We start from the raw sequence: 16378 nt of genomic DNA, 5'->3' as shown, positions 1-16378 counted from the left end.
CCGTAAAGTGACTGAAATCCTCCCTTTAGGGCATCACTCAGAACAGAAACTGACTTTATATTCTTGTACCCATTGAGATGTTGTAATATTATACACAGGCCTGAACACTGACTGTAAGGCTCAAATGCATAAAAACACTTTCAGTGGTTTAGAGATGAAAGCTCTGTGTATGCAAAAAGAAACATGAACATTTGGAATCACTTTTGTGATTGGTATCAATTGGTATCAATGGTTCTGTTTTGTAAATCTCACAAATATGTGCACAGGCTGGATAAATGGCTGTTCACATGTCCATAGTCATTACATCTGCACATAAACAGGCTGATCTAAGATGAGATTATATTAAAGGCTCACTGTGTAAGATTTAGGTGAAAGGGATATATTGGCTGAAATTGTATATATAAAATAATCATAGTGATGTTTTCACTAGTGTGTTTCATCTAAATTGAACAAATTGTGTTTTCTTTACTCTAGAATGGGCCCTTTATATTTAAATACTTTATATTTACACCGGGAGTGGGTCCTCTCAACGGAGGCTGCCATGTTTTTTATATTAGCCCAAATTGGACAAACTAAACACCTTTTAAGGCAAACTGATGGCTACCACAGGTTTTCTTTCATGTTTGGAAGGGGAGGGTGAGGTAAGGGGTATTCAGCTACAACATGCAACTTCACCACTAGATGTGAATAAACTCTACACACTGAACCTTTATACATAAACCTTTAAATTGTATTATAGATTATATATGAATAGCTTAGTCTATGAAAAATTCTGTTTTCATTGGTTTAGTCGAAATATTTATGTTAATCAAGGAATAATTAAACAATTGACTTTTCTTGACTGAAAAGAAATCCAAGACCTTGCCAGAGAAAAACCTGATGCCGGTGAAGAACCCCCTCTGATCATATCAAGAATGTATACAAGTTAGGTAGAGTATGTAGAGTAACACCAGTATTGTTGTTTCAATGCATTATAAGAAGATTTTATGATAAAATAATATATTGCTGCCTTCATATAACGGAAGTTTGTGAAAAGAATCAGTTGCATGTCAGAGAAAGCAGTGCAAGTTGGGACGGACGAGAGGGCCCTCCCACTTCTCGCGTGCGCGCGCTCTCTCTCTCTCTCTCTCTCTCTCTCTCTCTCTCTCTCTCTCTCACACGCACACAAATACAGGGGTGAGAAGACGTAAAATATCAAGTGGACAAGCGGAAACACAGACAGAGGTAGGAAAAGATGCCTGACTGAACTTTCCTTTTCCGCCTGTTCTTCACCCACAACTAGTGAGTGGAATGTTTCAGTCGCTTAGTATGGACCTACCCTGATAGTCAGGTCGGATGATCCGAGGCTTCCTGTCTTTCCGTCTTTGGGAAAAACTGAGCTCATGTGGTTGAAATTGGTAGCCGAGGTGTTTCGCTTTTCCAGGTGGCTACAGGGGTAGACTCAAGTTATCCCACCGTCCCGTCGGTCCCATGGCCTCTTAGTTCTTTGTGAGAACCAGTGCTTTATCCTCCACCGCTCACGTTGTTGTGTAAAAAAATGTCCTAGTCTTGAGGTCCATGCCACTTGTGCTTTTGTTGTGTAACTCTTACTTTGTAACGACCATGTTTCTTCCTTTTGTTGGTCACTATTGTAGTCTGAAAGGATTTATCTAATCATTAGGACCACTAAAGCCTACGTGCTTTACCCTACAGCTCACATACACACAGCTGTTACACGCACACCCATCTCTACATCCTGAGCAACAGCCTTCGACAATTAGATTGATGGCTAGCTATTTTCTTTACATCACATTTTTGATCTTCACATTTTTCTAGAATATTATATTTGTTTTAATTGGAATCATGTATGAACTGAATCATGTTTTGAATATGGCTAAACAAGACTCAGTGTTTGTTTAATGAAAGTGTTGTCACTGTTGTGATGTACAGTATTTCAGATCGTCAAACAGCAGGAATGTTAACAGACTGGATTATCCAGAAGGTATTTGTGTTTGTTTTATAGGCAGTAGCACCTACAACTATTTTATCTCTGTTTATCTTCCTTTTCTTCAATGATCATTTCCTCAATAAAATTTTTAGAACCTACAAGCAGTTTTACAACAACCAATCGTTGTACTGCAGTTTTTCAATTGATCCATTTTTAACATCTCATTCAAAAACATGACCACAGTCCTGCACCTATCAACAATGCTTTTCTGACCTCAGTTTCCGTCACAACAAAGTTCAAGCAGACCTAAAGTAAAAAGCCAACTCTAAGACCATCTCACATTGAAAACTACTGGTCAGTGTCACACTATTGCCTATAATATCCAGGGTCCATTTGCTTGTGAGTAATCCATTCACTGTACATATTCTGACACATAATATATTCCTTTACACTGCATATATATATACACTGGTTTAATTACATTTTTATTATTTATATATATTGTTGCATAAGGCTATTTCGTTATATTCCTTCACCCAAGTACTGCATGCTACTTATGTGATGTTTCCCCATTGCGGGACTAATAAATAACTTCTTAATCTTAATATAGTCTAGCAAACATTAAGCTAAGTACCTCCTGACTCTTGCCAACATGTTTCATGATTAACACTAACTTTCACTCAGCATGCTGCAACTGTCGCTCAGTAATGTTGCTTAGTGTATCACTTCAGAGATACGGTCTGTCTTACTGACTGGGCTATTTAAATCTTTGTTCAGGCACTTCTTCATCTCAAGCCTGAACATTCGCCTTACAGGGCTGCCAGCATTTAAGACTACAGCAAATGGTCAAAATTGCAGCAGCATGTACTGTCTTCAACCAGCCAAAGACAGGTTTTGTCACTGTACTTCTCATGTCTTTCCACAGGCTCCCTATTGCTGCTCACGTCACGTATGTCCCATACAGTGTGGCCTACCTGAGTTCTCTCATTTGGGTGGATAAGCCTTCTCATTCACTAATTTACAATGACTCGTTCACCTACAGTAAAAGTATAGTTAAAATAGCATATACTATAGATTGCATAATGAGGTTCAGTTTGTTGATTGTTGATCTCTACACTGTTGTACAACTAATGATGGTAAAAAAAATAGCTATTATACTTATACTTTTAAATGTGGTCCTCTCTTAAATGTTGGTGTGATTATCAGGCTGAAGATGTTGGTTATAGAATATAGAATAAGAAAATGTTTTTGTCCATTTCTGTCTCACTTCATGTTAGTGATGTCAGAGTCTCGAGTCCACCATTCCTCTGTCTCCTCCATCTCCTCAATCTCTTTGGTTGAGATCAAGGCTGAGACTCATCTAGTCCTCCAGGCATTTCTCCAACGGACCCTTTCTACCCCAATAAAAGAGAGGCCTGGTAGAGTAGGGGGTGCTTACAGCGTGCACAACAAGTACAGGTAATGTAAATTAGCCCTATGAACTGTAACTCATCTCTATTTACCTTAAACTGAGTGATGACATGTGCTTCTTGGCTGTTCTTGTATATGACAACCTTTGAACCTGCTATTCTCTTAACTATCATGCTTTCTGATGCTAGCTCCAGATCACAACCAAAAGCAAAAGATTGGTGTGATTCTCAGGCTGAAGATGTTGGTTCAGCAGATGCAAAGAAGACTGGATTCAAAGACTTCATTAAGCAGTTGCCACTTCGCAACAACACACAACGCTCTGCTAAAGATCCTAAAAGCTCACTGGAGAGGGAGAGCACTGCAAAATGTTCCCACATCAGAGACCAAGCAGAGGTGAGGAAGTATTATTTTCTTGTGCACTATTTTTGTGTTTTGACTTGAGATAAATTGCAGTTCACCAGAAAAAAACATGTAACAACTAGAAGCGCACTTAGAGAGAGCACAACCCCCCACCAAGGCTTAAACTTACGGTTCACCCAAAAATTATTAATATTCCACTATGCCGATTTGAGGGGTGTGTGAAGTGAAGTGTTTGAGTCCACAAAACAATTTTGGAGTTTCAGGGGTAAACAGTGTTGCAGCCAATTCCAATGCAATTGAAGTAACTGGTGACCACTTCCTCAGACATAAAAAATGCCTCTGTACTGCTACTGTGTCAAAGTGTCTGCAAGCGGCGACATTCAAAATCAACTCGAAACAGCATATTTTACACCATATCTTTAGCCTTAATATTCACTGTTATCCTCCTCCGGAGGTGTGTAACTGCATGGATCACAACCCTCCATAGGCATAGCGGTGAGTGATAATGAGTGAAGATTTAGTCAAGTTAAAGTGAACCATCCTCCTCCACCGGAGCCACTGAATCCTACTGAAGCAGGGCTCCATCTGATAAGCCAAATATGTTGATATTCAGATTTTGTATGCATGGCACATGGAACACCATTTATCATAGTTTAAACCGTCTTTTGTGATATGTATATTGCTCACGTTGATATTGTGATGACGATAGAACAGTAAATTCTGTTTGTTTGTTGCCACAATTTCTACACTGATCTTCACAAAATCATCGGTACTATTCTAAATCAGGTAGCCTGTTAAGAGGCGGGGGAGATTCGCCTAAAACACCTGTCTGAGGAATACCGAAAGTAAATTGAAAGCTGTTCTTGAAAAATTTGGAGTACATGCATGATCTTGGTCTCTTTTGAAGGGTAACATTCTGAACTTTCCCCCCCAATAGAATCACTCTTAAGTGATACTGGCATTGAGTAATAGCAGTTGGAACACAGTTAAGTAGAATGTTTTTATTTCCGCCTGAATATTTTTTGGTAAACAGATGCCTGCAGATGCATCTAGGTGGGACTTATGAGCTGGAAAACACACTGGGACCCTAGCATGAAGTCTTGACTAGCCCAGGTTCAAATTTGATAACAATACCACAGAAAATGAATATTTCAAAGATTTTTTCCCAAGGGCATGTCTAGGCGTTTTCTACAAAGGCCATTTGGAACCATGGTAACCAACCAGGCTAAAAAGGCTACTTTAACACTCAAAATCATACTTTTATATAAAGGAGGCAAAACCGGTCATATGGTTTAAAATTCATACAAATAAACATCTTTCATGTTGTTTACACCTAGATGCTGGCTGCGCTGAGATTACGCAACAGCTGACTGTGGCTATTCTTTGATGTAATAGTGTGTTTTGGACTGATTTTGTTACTGGATTGGATCGTCTGGACCTTTGGCAATGTTCCAAGACTGTTTTTGTTGGAATGTTATCGATCTGTGGATTAATATGATGCTTCTTTGGTGAGTGACGTCGACTTTGTGATTGTTTTTTTTGTGTTAGTGTCTTGACTGAGACGTTAATTGTACTGGCTGTGGTGATCGGATCTTGAAATGGTTTACATCAGTCGAATTAGAAGAATCTTAGCTTTCTAATATGTTGCATCAGTACTCCCGCTCTCTCTCACAGAAACACACAGACACAAACAGTGTGATCAAACACATCTGTAAACTCAGTCTGTGTTAAAACCGACGTTTGTAAATTTAGGCAATGCATGTAAAGCTGGAGGAGATAGGTGCACAGTAGTGTGTGCCGATGAATAGGCTGACGAAGCTGGCTGGATGGGTGGTGCTGTTGTGGCTAGATTATAGTTATGAAGCCAAACAGAAAAAATATTTGGATTGAAAGAGGGTGGGACCAGGAATCAAAGGAGTAGGCAAGGAATCACACACTTTATTATCCCGAGGTTGGGCCCAAGGGAGTCTTATGCTGCTGATTAAGTAAATTTTTTTGCATAGATTTATAATGGAAGATGGCTAAATTTCACAGTGGTGAATTAAGCCATTCAAAACGAGGATTGCTCAAACAACAAGGATTGCTCAGACCTTAAGATAGGTAAAAACACACATACTCTTCAGCACATTCATGCTCCAGGTGATAAACCTTTTCGATTTAAACCTTTCATCTAGCTGCATCCCTTTCAGTTATGTATTGTCAGCAATATCAACACAGCAGCATTATCGGGGCAAAGGAGAAGATCCAGGTATATAGCAGGCCACTTCAAATTGGTGCATTGTTTTCTTCTCATCCATTCTTGCCAGCTAATAATGTTTTAGGTCATTACCTTGTCGGGGGAGCCATGACCTGCACTTGAGACCAAGCTCTCTGATACTGGGCTGTAAGTTTAACTCCAGAATGTCTTGATGATCTCTTTCTGACCTGAAAAGAGTCAAGACTTCAAGTGGAAACTGTAGCAGCAGGTTCTTGGAGATCAACTTGTATCTGTTTTTAAAATGTTCAGTCTGGGATCACTCTTCCTCATGTAGACAGCAGCTACATCTAGGGACGTTGTCTTGACAGTTGAGAGTGACAGTCACATTTACCTTACATTTCTTAACAGTATTAGCAGCTGTGGGTACAAGTATGAAGACAATTGTAATACTAATTGAAGATAAGAGTTGGTTGTAATATCATGACAATCCACTTACTTTTCATCACTAAAAAGGTGTAAAAATAATTTTGTGTTGGTCATTTTGAGGATCTTTAGAATAAGCTAGATTTTGGCTCTTTCAGAACTTTTTTTTTTTATTCTGGGGCACCAAACACTTTTCAGAAAGAATGAAACTTTGTTTCAAATAGAGCTGAGGGTACAAAAACCTTTTCGAATGTGTGCATTTCCGATGTGATATCAATTGAGACGATATTAGTTTAAGTAAATTTATTACCAATGTAATGTTGAAGAAGAACATGTTCCCACAGGATGATCTTGTTATCCAGACCTCCACATCAGAAGATGATGAAAGTGAGAAGAAACAGCAGAAGAAGCTGAAAAAAACAAAGATTAGAAAAAAGATTTCAAAGTTCCTCAGGTTAAAGTTGGAGAGAGAAGACAAAGAGGAGCACGGATCCTGTCCAAATAAGCCTACCACGCCAGTCCACCAAGATCGAGAACCCAACCCACCCATAATCTCTCCCAGTAAGCTCCTTCCTTACACTATAAAAATAAACAGCTTTTGCTGTAGTCATTAATTTGATTGCCGCTGCATCTAAATTTAAGTATTTTTTAAATTTATATCTCTCCATTATAATAATTTGGACATCCAAAGTGTAGTTTGTATGCTAATGTTGACTGCTAAACCTATAATCCTAAGAAAGCTTCCAAGGTGTTGGACAAGAAGAAACCAGTCATCTCAGCAATGCAATAGTTAAATCAAAGCAAGGTGGAAGAGCTTACTATAAAAAAGTGTCAGTCTGTGTTTTTGTGGGCATGTGAAAATAGCAACTGACAAGAACAGTAGAGAGTGGAAAAATTGATTAGAAAACAATAAATAACAGGCTTCATCTGATATACTTATGTTGTTGTAATCTTGATATAGCCCACCATCCTGAGTTCTATAATGAGGTAGCAGAGAAGCTGGAAAAGATTGCACAGAGGTCCACCAGTATAAAGAAACCGAGTTCTACAGCCCAGCTTTCACAAGGTAAACCCTCTACTCACACACGGACACACACATACAATATTCATGATCCATGAGTTTATTGGGGAACCAAGGCCCAGGGTGTTAACTTTGTGGACCAGTTTTTGGGGGATGACTGTGTTAAAAGCAGAACTGAAGTCTACAAATAACTGTTTGTTGCCCCTAAGTTGTGATTGCCCTCCCTGTAGTGCAGTTTGCTGAAAAGGCAAACTGTTGCTCATCCTGGTCTTGTGGAATGAAGCTTCTGATGTATGCAAGCAGTGCCTTCTCAAATAACTTAATGACAATGGGTGTTAGTGCCACTGAGCGATAGTCATGTAAGCACTTCAAGGTTGACTATAGGAACTGGAACTTGAAGGATTTGAGGCAAGTCAGAGCAGTTGCATGTTGTATTGAGAGGTTAAACCTCTGTAAACAGCCCAGCACATGCTTTCAGGACCTGTCCTGGCACACCATCTGGACCCGCTGCCTTATGTCCTTAATCTACTTTAGTGTAGCTCTCACCTGGTGGTGCTGTAGAACCTGTGTCAAGACAGGCTCCTCTTTTTTAGTGGAGAAGCAATCAAATAATTTATTAAGTTGTAAGATAAGATAGTTGGCATTGTAATCAGTTAGTGCCTTGATGCCTTTCCTCATGCTAAACGGGTTGTGGTTAGGGACGGGAATCGGCAGGGACCTCCCGATACGATATCAAGTACTTAACAGCTACGGGGGAACCCTCCGTTCGCGCTTGGGGCTACTCCGGCGGTGCGCCTCGGCTGGCGCCTAGCAGCTGACTTAGAACTGGTGCGGACCAGGGGAATCCGACTTTTTAATTAGTATCCAATCGGTATCGGCCGATACTAAACCTCAGGTATTGGTATCGGAGGGGAAAAAAGCGGATCGGTGCATCCCTAATTATAAGTATAGACACACTATAAAAAACATCTGAAAGGGTGATTCACCCAAAAATTTTAAATTCCCTCATTATCTACACATATAAATGTTTTCCGCTTGTACATGTTTCACCTCATACATTCCCATAATCTTTCCTTCGCAGTTGTCCGTCCCTTCGTCTGTCCCACTGGCTGTCCCATTCCTGTGAACACGATATCTCAAGAATACCTTTGGGGAATTTCTTCAAATATTTACGCTTACAAAGCATAATTTGGCTTGTGAATGTGATATTTCTAGAACGCCATCAAGGAATCTTTTCACATTTGGCATAAAGATTACCTTGGATTCAAGAATTAATTGATTAGATGTTCATAGCCAAAGGTCGAAGGTCAAGATCACGGTGGCCTCACAAATTATATTCATCTTTATCTTGAATTATTTCTTGAAATATGGCACAAACAAAGACTTAGACTCAAAGATAGTAAACAGTTTCATCCCCCAAGCCATAAGACTTTTAAACTCCTCTGAACTGCAATAACCCCACCAAACCAGCACCCTGGACTATTTGCATATTTGCACCAGCACCGTAATAAGCATATTTGAATATTTGCACTACTGCACAAATTGAACTATTGTTGCTCTATTTGTCTCATCATCTGTAAAGATATATATTTAGATATATATATTTAATTATCTATTTTAAATTTTTGATATTTTATTCTTTTTTATTCAATTTTATACTATTTCTATTTTATTTTTTTTTCGGGTTGAAATTACTGAGCATTGCTTAAAGAGAGCCTGACCCAAGTATTTCATTGACAGTGACTGCTTCATGTTATCTCTGTGCATTTGACAATAAAATCTTGAATCTTGAATCTTGAAGATGAACTAATAAAATAATGGTGGTCGATGGTCAAAAGGTCAAGGTCGAATCACCATGCGTTGTTTATTAAACACAATATATTAAAAACACCCAAAGGAAATTTCATTATATCTGGCAGAAACATCAACTTGGACCCAAGGATGACCTGAATAGAATTGTGTGGTCCAAGGTCAAAGCTCAAGGTCACTGTGACCTCACAAAGTTCATTTTTTGGTCATGTGAATGCGATATCGGTGGAATGCCTGTCACTTCTCTATTATCACATTTGGCACAGACATTCTCTTGAATGCAAATGTTTTGTGTAATACGTTCAGGTACAAGTCGATGCAAAGACACAAATTTCATGCCTCTTGCCCTTGAAATATTTTAAAATAGTGGATGTGTCCTACAGGGAAATGCCTTTTAGGCAGCCACATGTTGAGGAGCATGTATTTTGTTTAAGACCTCGAGGACCTCGGTCTTCATGGTAAGACCGAGGTCCAATTTAAAATAGATAATTAAATATATATATCTAAATATATATCTTTACAGATGAAGAGAAAAATAGAGCAACAATAGTTCAATTTGTGCAGTAGTGCAAATATTCAAATATGCTTATTACGGTGCTGGGGCAAATATGCAAATAGTGGGTCAGCAAGCTGACCCGCGAGGAGACCCACCGGTCAGCTTGCGGGCCGGCCCGGGGGTCAGTGTGGTGTGTGTTGCAGTGTGGTGGTGAAGTGCAGTAATGCTGCGTTCATGAGCGTCAGGTAGGCTATGGTCTTGCTATGTCCCGTGGTATGGTATCCTATTTTAATTCAACGTCTTTAATGGTAAGAGACCACACAGGGATGGATAATGAGCATCATTTAACATTAAATTACAATGTCACATATGGCAGACACCTTCAGATATGAGAGACCCCCTCAGATTTTTTACTTTGTAAAAAATCAGCTTGACCCACCAGGCCGGCCCGAGAGCTGACCCACCGGGCCGGCCAGAGAGCAGGCCCGCGAGCTGACCCCCGGGCCGGCCCGCGAGCTGACCCCCGGGCCGGCCCGACAGTGCCGTTTGTTCTGTCATATATTAAGAGAGGACACCGGACATCAGCATCATGGATTCCTGGATGCAGGCCCCTGCCTAACTAGGCTATTAATTGTATAGCCTTGGCAGGCTATGTGCGCGGTGCGCCAACTTTTTTATGAGATAGAGACCCACTTAGAGACGAAAAGATAATTCGAACCCTGCCGAGAGATGGTAATTGCGCCAGAATGAGATCGGTTATAGGCCTGGTCACTCAAAATGCAGTCAGCCAATCAGAGGAGGGGCTCATTAATAATTATTTAGGCAGGCGAAAACAGCCTGTTCTGTCTGGAGCACCAGAGAGAGGCAGAAGAGAGGACATTGAAATACACATTGCAGCAGTTTTTTCTACTTTAAAAAACACTGATATATGATTTTAGAGGTACCAATACCTCACATTAAATCCCAGAAAGGTGTAAAATATGGGCCCTTTAAACTCCAAAATCTCAGGTCCTGGCCCTGATCAGAGCTAGAGGGTGATCAAACCAGGCACTGGTCCACCGCAGGTAGTGCTGGAAACTTCAGACCTCTTGCAACCAATCAAGTCGTTCTCTGCTGGTTATTTGAGAGATTTCAAGTTTCCGACACCTCCTAATTTCAATACACAACTATTTCACTGAAGACATCCAAAGAAATATGAATCAACTAATGTTTTCAGACTTATAAACAGAGTTTGCTTTTATCAAGGGGGAGAACAATAAATGTGAAAACACATGATACTTGCAGTACTGAGGTCTCACTGAGGTCTTAAAAAAATGCCTGCTCCACAACATGTGACTGCCTAAAAGGTATTTCCGATAAGAACACATCCAATAGAAAGCCAGAAAAAGATTCATGATTTCTTACCCAAACTGGATTACCAGGTTTGTGTTTCAGCTTTTCACTGGTACCTGTAGCCACAGACTGACACTGGATAGTAGGTTTTTTATCACAGCTACAGAGGAAACAAACTAACTAAGAGCTGTATAACTCACTGTCAATGACTGTAAAGTTTGTGTCTCTTTCTCTTTAGAAGTGTGTGACAAAGAGGCAGTTGTGCAGCAGCTTGTGCAGGTGCTCTGTTCGGAGGGAGATTCTATCAACACTAAGGTAGGCAGTGGTTCTGTTTTTTTAAATGTATTTTTTTTTTTATTTCCTTTTAAGGGATAGGACAGATTAAGCTTGTGAAAGGGGGATAGAGAGAGTGGGGGAGGACATGTATACATTTGCGGGTTGGGGCGGCAGCTCTACCAGGTGTGCTTTACGCCACCCCGCACTTTGTTTTTCAAGAAGTGACAGTTGACCAAACTCTATACTGCATTCAAATTGAGCTCAAATGATGTTGTATGGATAAAGATATTGATGGGACAACATATGGTGCTGGCCACCATAACAATATAGGGGAACTAACCTACGGGAGAGTTTATTACTAAATGCACATCTTTTTACAGATCCAGTCAGACCCTTTCCTGCGCTCCAGCTTTGCTCGTCTTTCTTATGCATCGTTTGCCAAGCTTCTAGACACTGTGAGTCAGGTATCTGAGGCCCCGCCATCGGCTAGTCCAACACTGCAACGCATGGCTGTCACCATGGAGGTATCACGGCGGATAGTGACAGCTACTGGAACAATGCGCATGCAGGGCTATGCAAAGTGCTACATGGAGACCTTTGCACCCTGGGTAAAGAGTCATGGAGGATGGGTGAGTGATTAAAAACACGTCTAACTTCCATTATTGCACCATAGACGTATCTTAAAGGATTAAATAATTCATCATTCCTGCCTGAACAAATTAAGATGGGTAAAATGCTGAGGTGGTTAAGATACATTTTATTATCCCACACACATGCACAGACATGCACAGACACACTCATGCAAGGGGAAATGTAACCTCTGCTTTTAACCCATCTGGTGCCAGACACACAGAGTGGGCAGCCGTGTACAGCGCCCAGGGAGCAGATGTTAGGGGAGTAAGGTGCCTTGCTCAGGGGCACTAGACAGGGTAGGGAGAATCCTCTTGAATTTTTGGACAGATCAATCCAGGTTCGTCTTTTTGTTGTTTCTCCGTGGAGTCGAACCAGAGACGAACCAGAGACCTTTTCTGCCCATAGTCCAAGTTTCTGCCACTAGTCCACCGCCTCTCCTGGCCTTGGTTACAATCATATAGTAAATTATCTAATTGTAAATTTCCACAGTACTTATTCTGCTGTTATTAATTACATTATTCAAATTTATTTTTTACAGTTTTTACTGGTTTAATTAATAATTAATTCATATAAATGCTCATAGATTTCCATCTGGTTCCTTGTTTTTAATGATTGGCATACTCACAGACCTGCCTCTGAATTTTAGCACCCACAACCAAATTCATTTTATCCCTGGTCAGCTTGATAGATGGATCGTAAGTCACGCTCTTTAAACAGCGCTGCTGTATAAGGTGCTTTTTTTTGATCACACACCATTTATATAGAGTGGCAATTTTGGGTTCAGTATCTTGACTAAGGACACTTCAGAATGCAGACTGGAGACCTTCTGGTTAGTGGACGACCCCTCTACTTCTTGAGCCACAGTTGCCCAACCATATAAAACGTTGAATTAGGAGAGGACATAGAATAGAGCTTTGAAGGAGTGAGGTATGTGGAATCCAAATAGCATTTTATTGTATTTTATGTTTTTATCAGTGATGTAGCTATTCAATTGTTGATGAATGAACTCATCAATTATACTCAGGAAGGTGAGGTTACAGATTGACCTACAGTTGATAAGTGAATTTAGGTAGATTTATTTCTTTTTTTTAAGTGACCTGATAGCGGCAGGGATCATGCAGTGGGAAAATATCTATTTTTGTTTGCAAAAAATGTACTATAGTCATTATTTCATCTCCTAAAACAAATACATAGTGAATTAGAAAAGCATGCTGGAATTGAGTCGAGCGGCTTGGTGGAGGACTTGAGTTGACTTGCAACAACAGAAAGATACATGCAAGTTACTGCGTAGAAATGTTTTGAGGTACACCCTGGATAAGATGCCAATCTATCACAGGGGTGAAATACAGAGACACACACAATCCTAACCTAACCAAAACAATTATTGCTATGGGGCAACAGTGCTAACCACTGCACCACTCAAAACGATTAATCACTGAAATTTAAACATATCCTCTGATGTTGATCTTTTCCTCTGAAGATGCCTTAAAGTCTGTGATATTTTTAACCTTTAACCTATGAATACTTATTTTTGAGAGCTGCCATCACCCATGACCAACTGCACTCCTACTACTGCAGTTTAAATTAGTCGGTTGCCAAATCATATCACATTTTGCAGAAAAAACTCTCCTGATTGCTGCATAAATCTTACTAGTAACAGAGGGAGCAGAAATAGCAAGATTGTTTGAGATGGGAAATTATTTTATTAGTAGGGACAGCTAAACACCCTCTTTACATCATATGCCCATGATTTTACCTTTATTTTTCTCTGTTACTTTATGCTACATAACTTGTTTATTTCTTCTTCAGGAGAATGTAGATTTGGAGGAGCCTGTAGAATATGACTGAGTTCCAAATCCAAAAGTGTTTTTTCCGACTAACCACTAGTCAGCACTGAATTCTGGATCATCACATCAAAGTAAGCAATGGGAAAACCTCATGTGAGCTGTGACAAGAGCAGTTTCCAGAGGCCACATTGATTCATGATGGTCTGGGAACAGAAAGCACTGTCACGTCAAGTTCCTGATTTTACATGGTCAGAAAAGAGAAGCTATTTGTTGCTAATAATATGTGTTTTTAATAAAAATTCCTATTATTCAGTTTTAAAGTAATAGATGTTTTTTAATGTTTAATGTTTTTGAAGTTTTTTGTAGCATTTTATTATCTTATTGTGTCAGTGATTTAATTGACACCACACCTTGCCACACTTGTTTCAGGTCTTTCTAGAAATTAACATCAGTATCTTAAATGGACACTATGAAGCAGACTGTATTGATATCACAAAAAGCGACACTTAATTAAAGACTTCCTAAAACATATTGAACCAAAGAAAAAAAATTATAAACTCAGTTACAATGTTTTTTTTATTGTAACAAAGTGTTATGCGCAAGATTAATTTGCAGAATAAATTTAAGATGATACATTTTTGGTGCATTTCTATGGCTAACTGGGCAATAAGAGCGGCAGGTAGAACGGCCACATGCACCCTGAACCCTTCCATTTCTCAAAGGACATGTCACTTCTCTTTGCACTGCAGTTCTCAATGATACAACCCCTCTTTCCTGGCCTTGGGAGGGAGTAAACAGTCATATTGCCTAACTGTTGTGGAAAATCTGCTGATCAATGGTCAACTCACTGGAGACAGTATTACCTGACTACGCAGTCTCATATCTGTTGTGTCTAGAGAGGGAAGCAGCCCTGTCCTCTGACTTTGGCCATGGCTCCCGCACTTCCCCAAACAGGACAGACAGCCGGAATACGTTTCAAGGAAGAGACAGTGTCTCCAAAAATTCCATAACACTCACAAGCTGCTTTACTGAGAGTGTACTGGGAACGCAGAGGTTTGTTTAATACTTTAGGCACCTGGATCAATCAATTGGTAGTGCATTATCAAGAAGATGATTCCTCAGCTGATTCATGGCCATAAACACAGCCACTTTTTTTTATTGTAGCTGTTGTTTGTTAGTTTGTTTGTTTGTCAGCAGAAACAAACTGTGAACACAAACTCTGGATTCCCTCTGTATTTGGTGTCCACCACCTTCTGAAGGAAATATCTGGCTCTTCTGCTGATAAATGCTCCACTATGTTCACTGCTGTCTGCTGTTTGATGCCGAGTGGACAGAGCCTCTGGGAGGTTTTTTTCAGTTGTTTCTCAAAAGACAACTGCTGCTGCCAAGTATGACAGTATAAAACAAGTTAGAATTAAGCAGAAGAGTAAAGTTGAGGTCTTAACAGATCCCCAGATTAAAATGATAACTATCTGTCAGTTCACTACCAATGTGTCCTTTTACAATAACACATTGTTTTTATATCCTCAACTGATAAATTGCAAAGGCACAGTCTGTTATATAATAAACAACAAAGGGTTGCCCTGCCACCAAATTTTCCTGATTAAAACAATTTGTCACTGTCAAGTTCATTGACCCACAGGTCTATTTGAAACCACACTGTACACACTGTTAAGTTTACATGTTTAGATCATTTATGATTGATGGAGTCAAGTCAAATAATATGACCAACTGTTTATTTTATATGGTTTTTAATATATTTGATATTAACTCTCAGGCAGAGGATGCACAAAGGGTAGAGTGCAGGGACGTGATGTGACTCCCTTTGATGCTTCATAAATCAGAAGCAACCCTGCATGGCTTTATAAGAGTAGGAAAGAAAGCAGACCAGTGCAATGTCTTCTCATTAACAAGAGATGTCGGAAAATGGGGCAGGGAAGGAAACAAAAATAACGCAAGTGAGAAATGATTCAGTTTAAATCATCTAGACACAACCAATCTCAAGAATTGTACTGTATGTTTCAATGAAATTGGGGGGATTGAATATTCAATAGAACCAGGGTCTATTTTACAGATGACACACTTGCTCTGTTGACCTGCACTAACAACACCTGCATTCAGTGTCTTAAAACATTTGACAAGTGTATCCATGATAAGCCATGTTGTACTCAACCTAACACCTTAGTCTGGATATGAAAAAATGAAACCACACCTGACCTCCTGAATGTGGGCCCTGATGAGGTTGCATATGTTCTACATTGTATTATTATTGTTATTATTATTATTATAGGAATTCATGACTAGAGTGTCTGTACACACACTTTTATTGTAAATTTACAAGTCATTTATGAACTTCCAAGATGTCTGACTCACTGTACAGACAAGATATGAGAAAATGATGATTTCACATATGTTTACATATATAATGAATTGAAAATAATGTGTATGTTTCTGCAAGATCTGATTTATTTAAGCTCTGTAAACCTGTTTTTTCTTTATATTCTTTTTATATAAAGCATCTTCAAAAACTAGCTGATGTAACTGTTTGCTATTGTGCTTTTGGTTGGGATGCTTCTCATAATGGTTTAGATTTTGGCATGTCATTTTTCAAAGCACTTTGGTCAACCTTTAAAAAAGATGCAGTCTGAAGCAACAAAGCAAGGCAGTAAAACAATTATTATATATATTTGAACATAACGTTTTTGTT

General features: G+C 39.4%; 1 protein-coding gene across 5 annotated transcripts; it reads left to right on the top strand.

The window, feature by feature from the left end:
• Positions 1–1155: 1155 nt before the first annotated feature.
• Positions 1156–16152, top strand: bcl2l12 (BCL2 like 12). 5 transcript variants are annotated; one of them, XR_009683050.1, is made up of 9 exons: positions 1234–1281; positions 3205–3385; positions 3526–3730; positions 6662–6878; positions 7279–7383; positions 11214–11290; positions 11632–11880; positions 13694–13802; positions 14568–16152. XR_009683050.1 is itself a non-coding variant. In XM_061090338.1 (8 exons), the coding sequence occupies exons 2-8, from the start codon at positions 3207–3209 to the stop codon at positions 13730–13732; spliced, it is 1071 nt and encodes a 356-aa protein (XP_060946321.1). In that variant the 5' UTR covers positions 1156–1224; positions 3205–3206; the 3' UTR covers positions 13733–13991. The 5 variants fall into 5 exon arrangements, 3 of the variants coding, with proteins under 3 accessions (XP_060946321.1, XP_060946322.1, XP_060946319.1); XR_009683049.1 differs by having other exon boundaries at positions 14421–16152; XM_061090338.1 differs by lacking the exons at positions 1234–1281; positions 14568–16152 and adding an exon at positions 1156–1224 and having other exon boundaries at positions 13694–13991.
• The last annotated feature ends 226 nt before the right edge of the window (positions 16153–16378 follow it).

The sequence above is a fragment of the Limanda limanda genome, chromosome 17 (assembly GCF_963576545.1).
Source record: "Limanda limanda chromosome 17, fLimLim1.1, whole genome shotgun sequence".
Taxonomy (NCBI): Eukaryota; Metazoa; Chordata; class Actinopteri; order Pleuronectiformes; family Pleuronectidae; genus Limanda; species Limanda limanda.
Note: the sequence above shows the minus strand (reverse complement) of the source record. Positions and strands in the feature narration are given on the sequence as shown.

Bases quoted from the DNA above. Each gene is read 5' to 3' on its own strand.
- bcl2l12 (XM_061090336.1), top strand. The intron at 3,386-3,525 runs GTAATGTAAATT...TTCTGATGCTAG, and splicing joins AGCGTGCACAACAAGTACAG to CTCCAGATCACAACCAAAAG. The intron at 6,879-7,278 runs GTAAGCTCCTTC...ATCTTGATATAG, and splicing joins CCCACCCATAATCTCTCCCA to CCCACCATCCTGAGTTCTAT.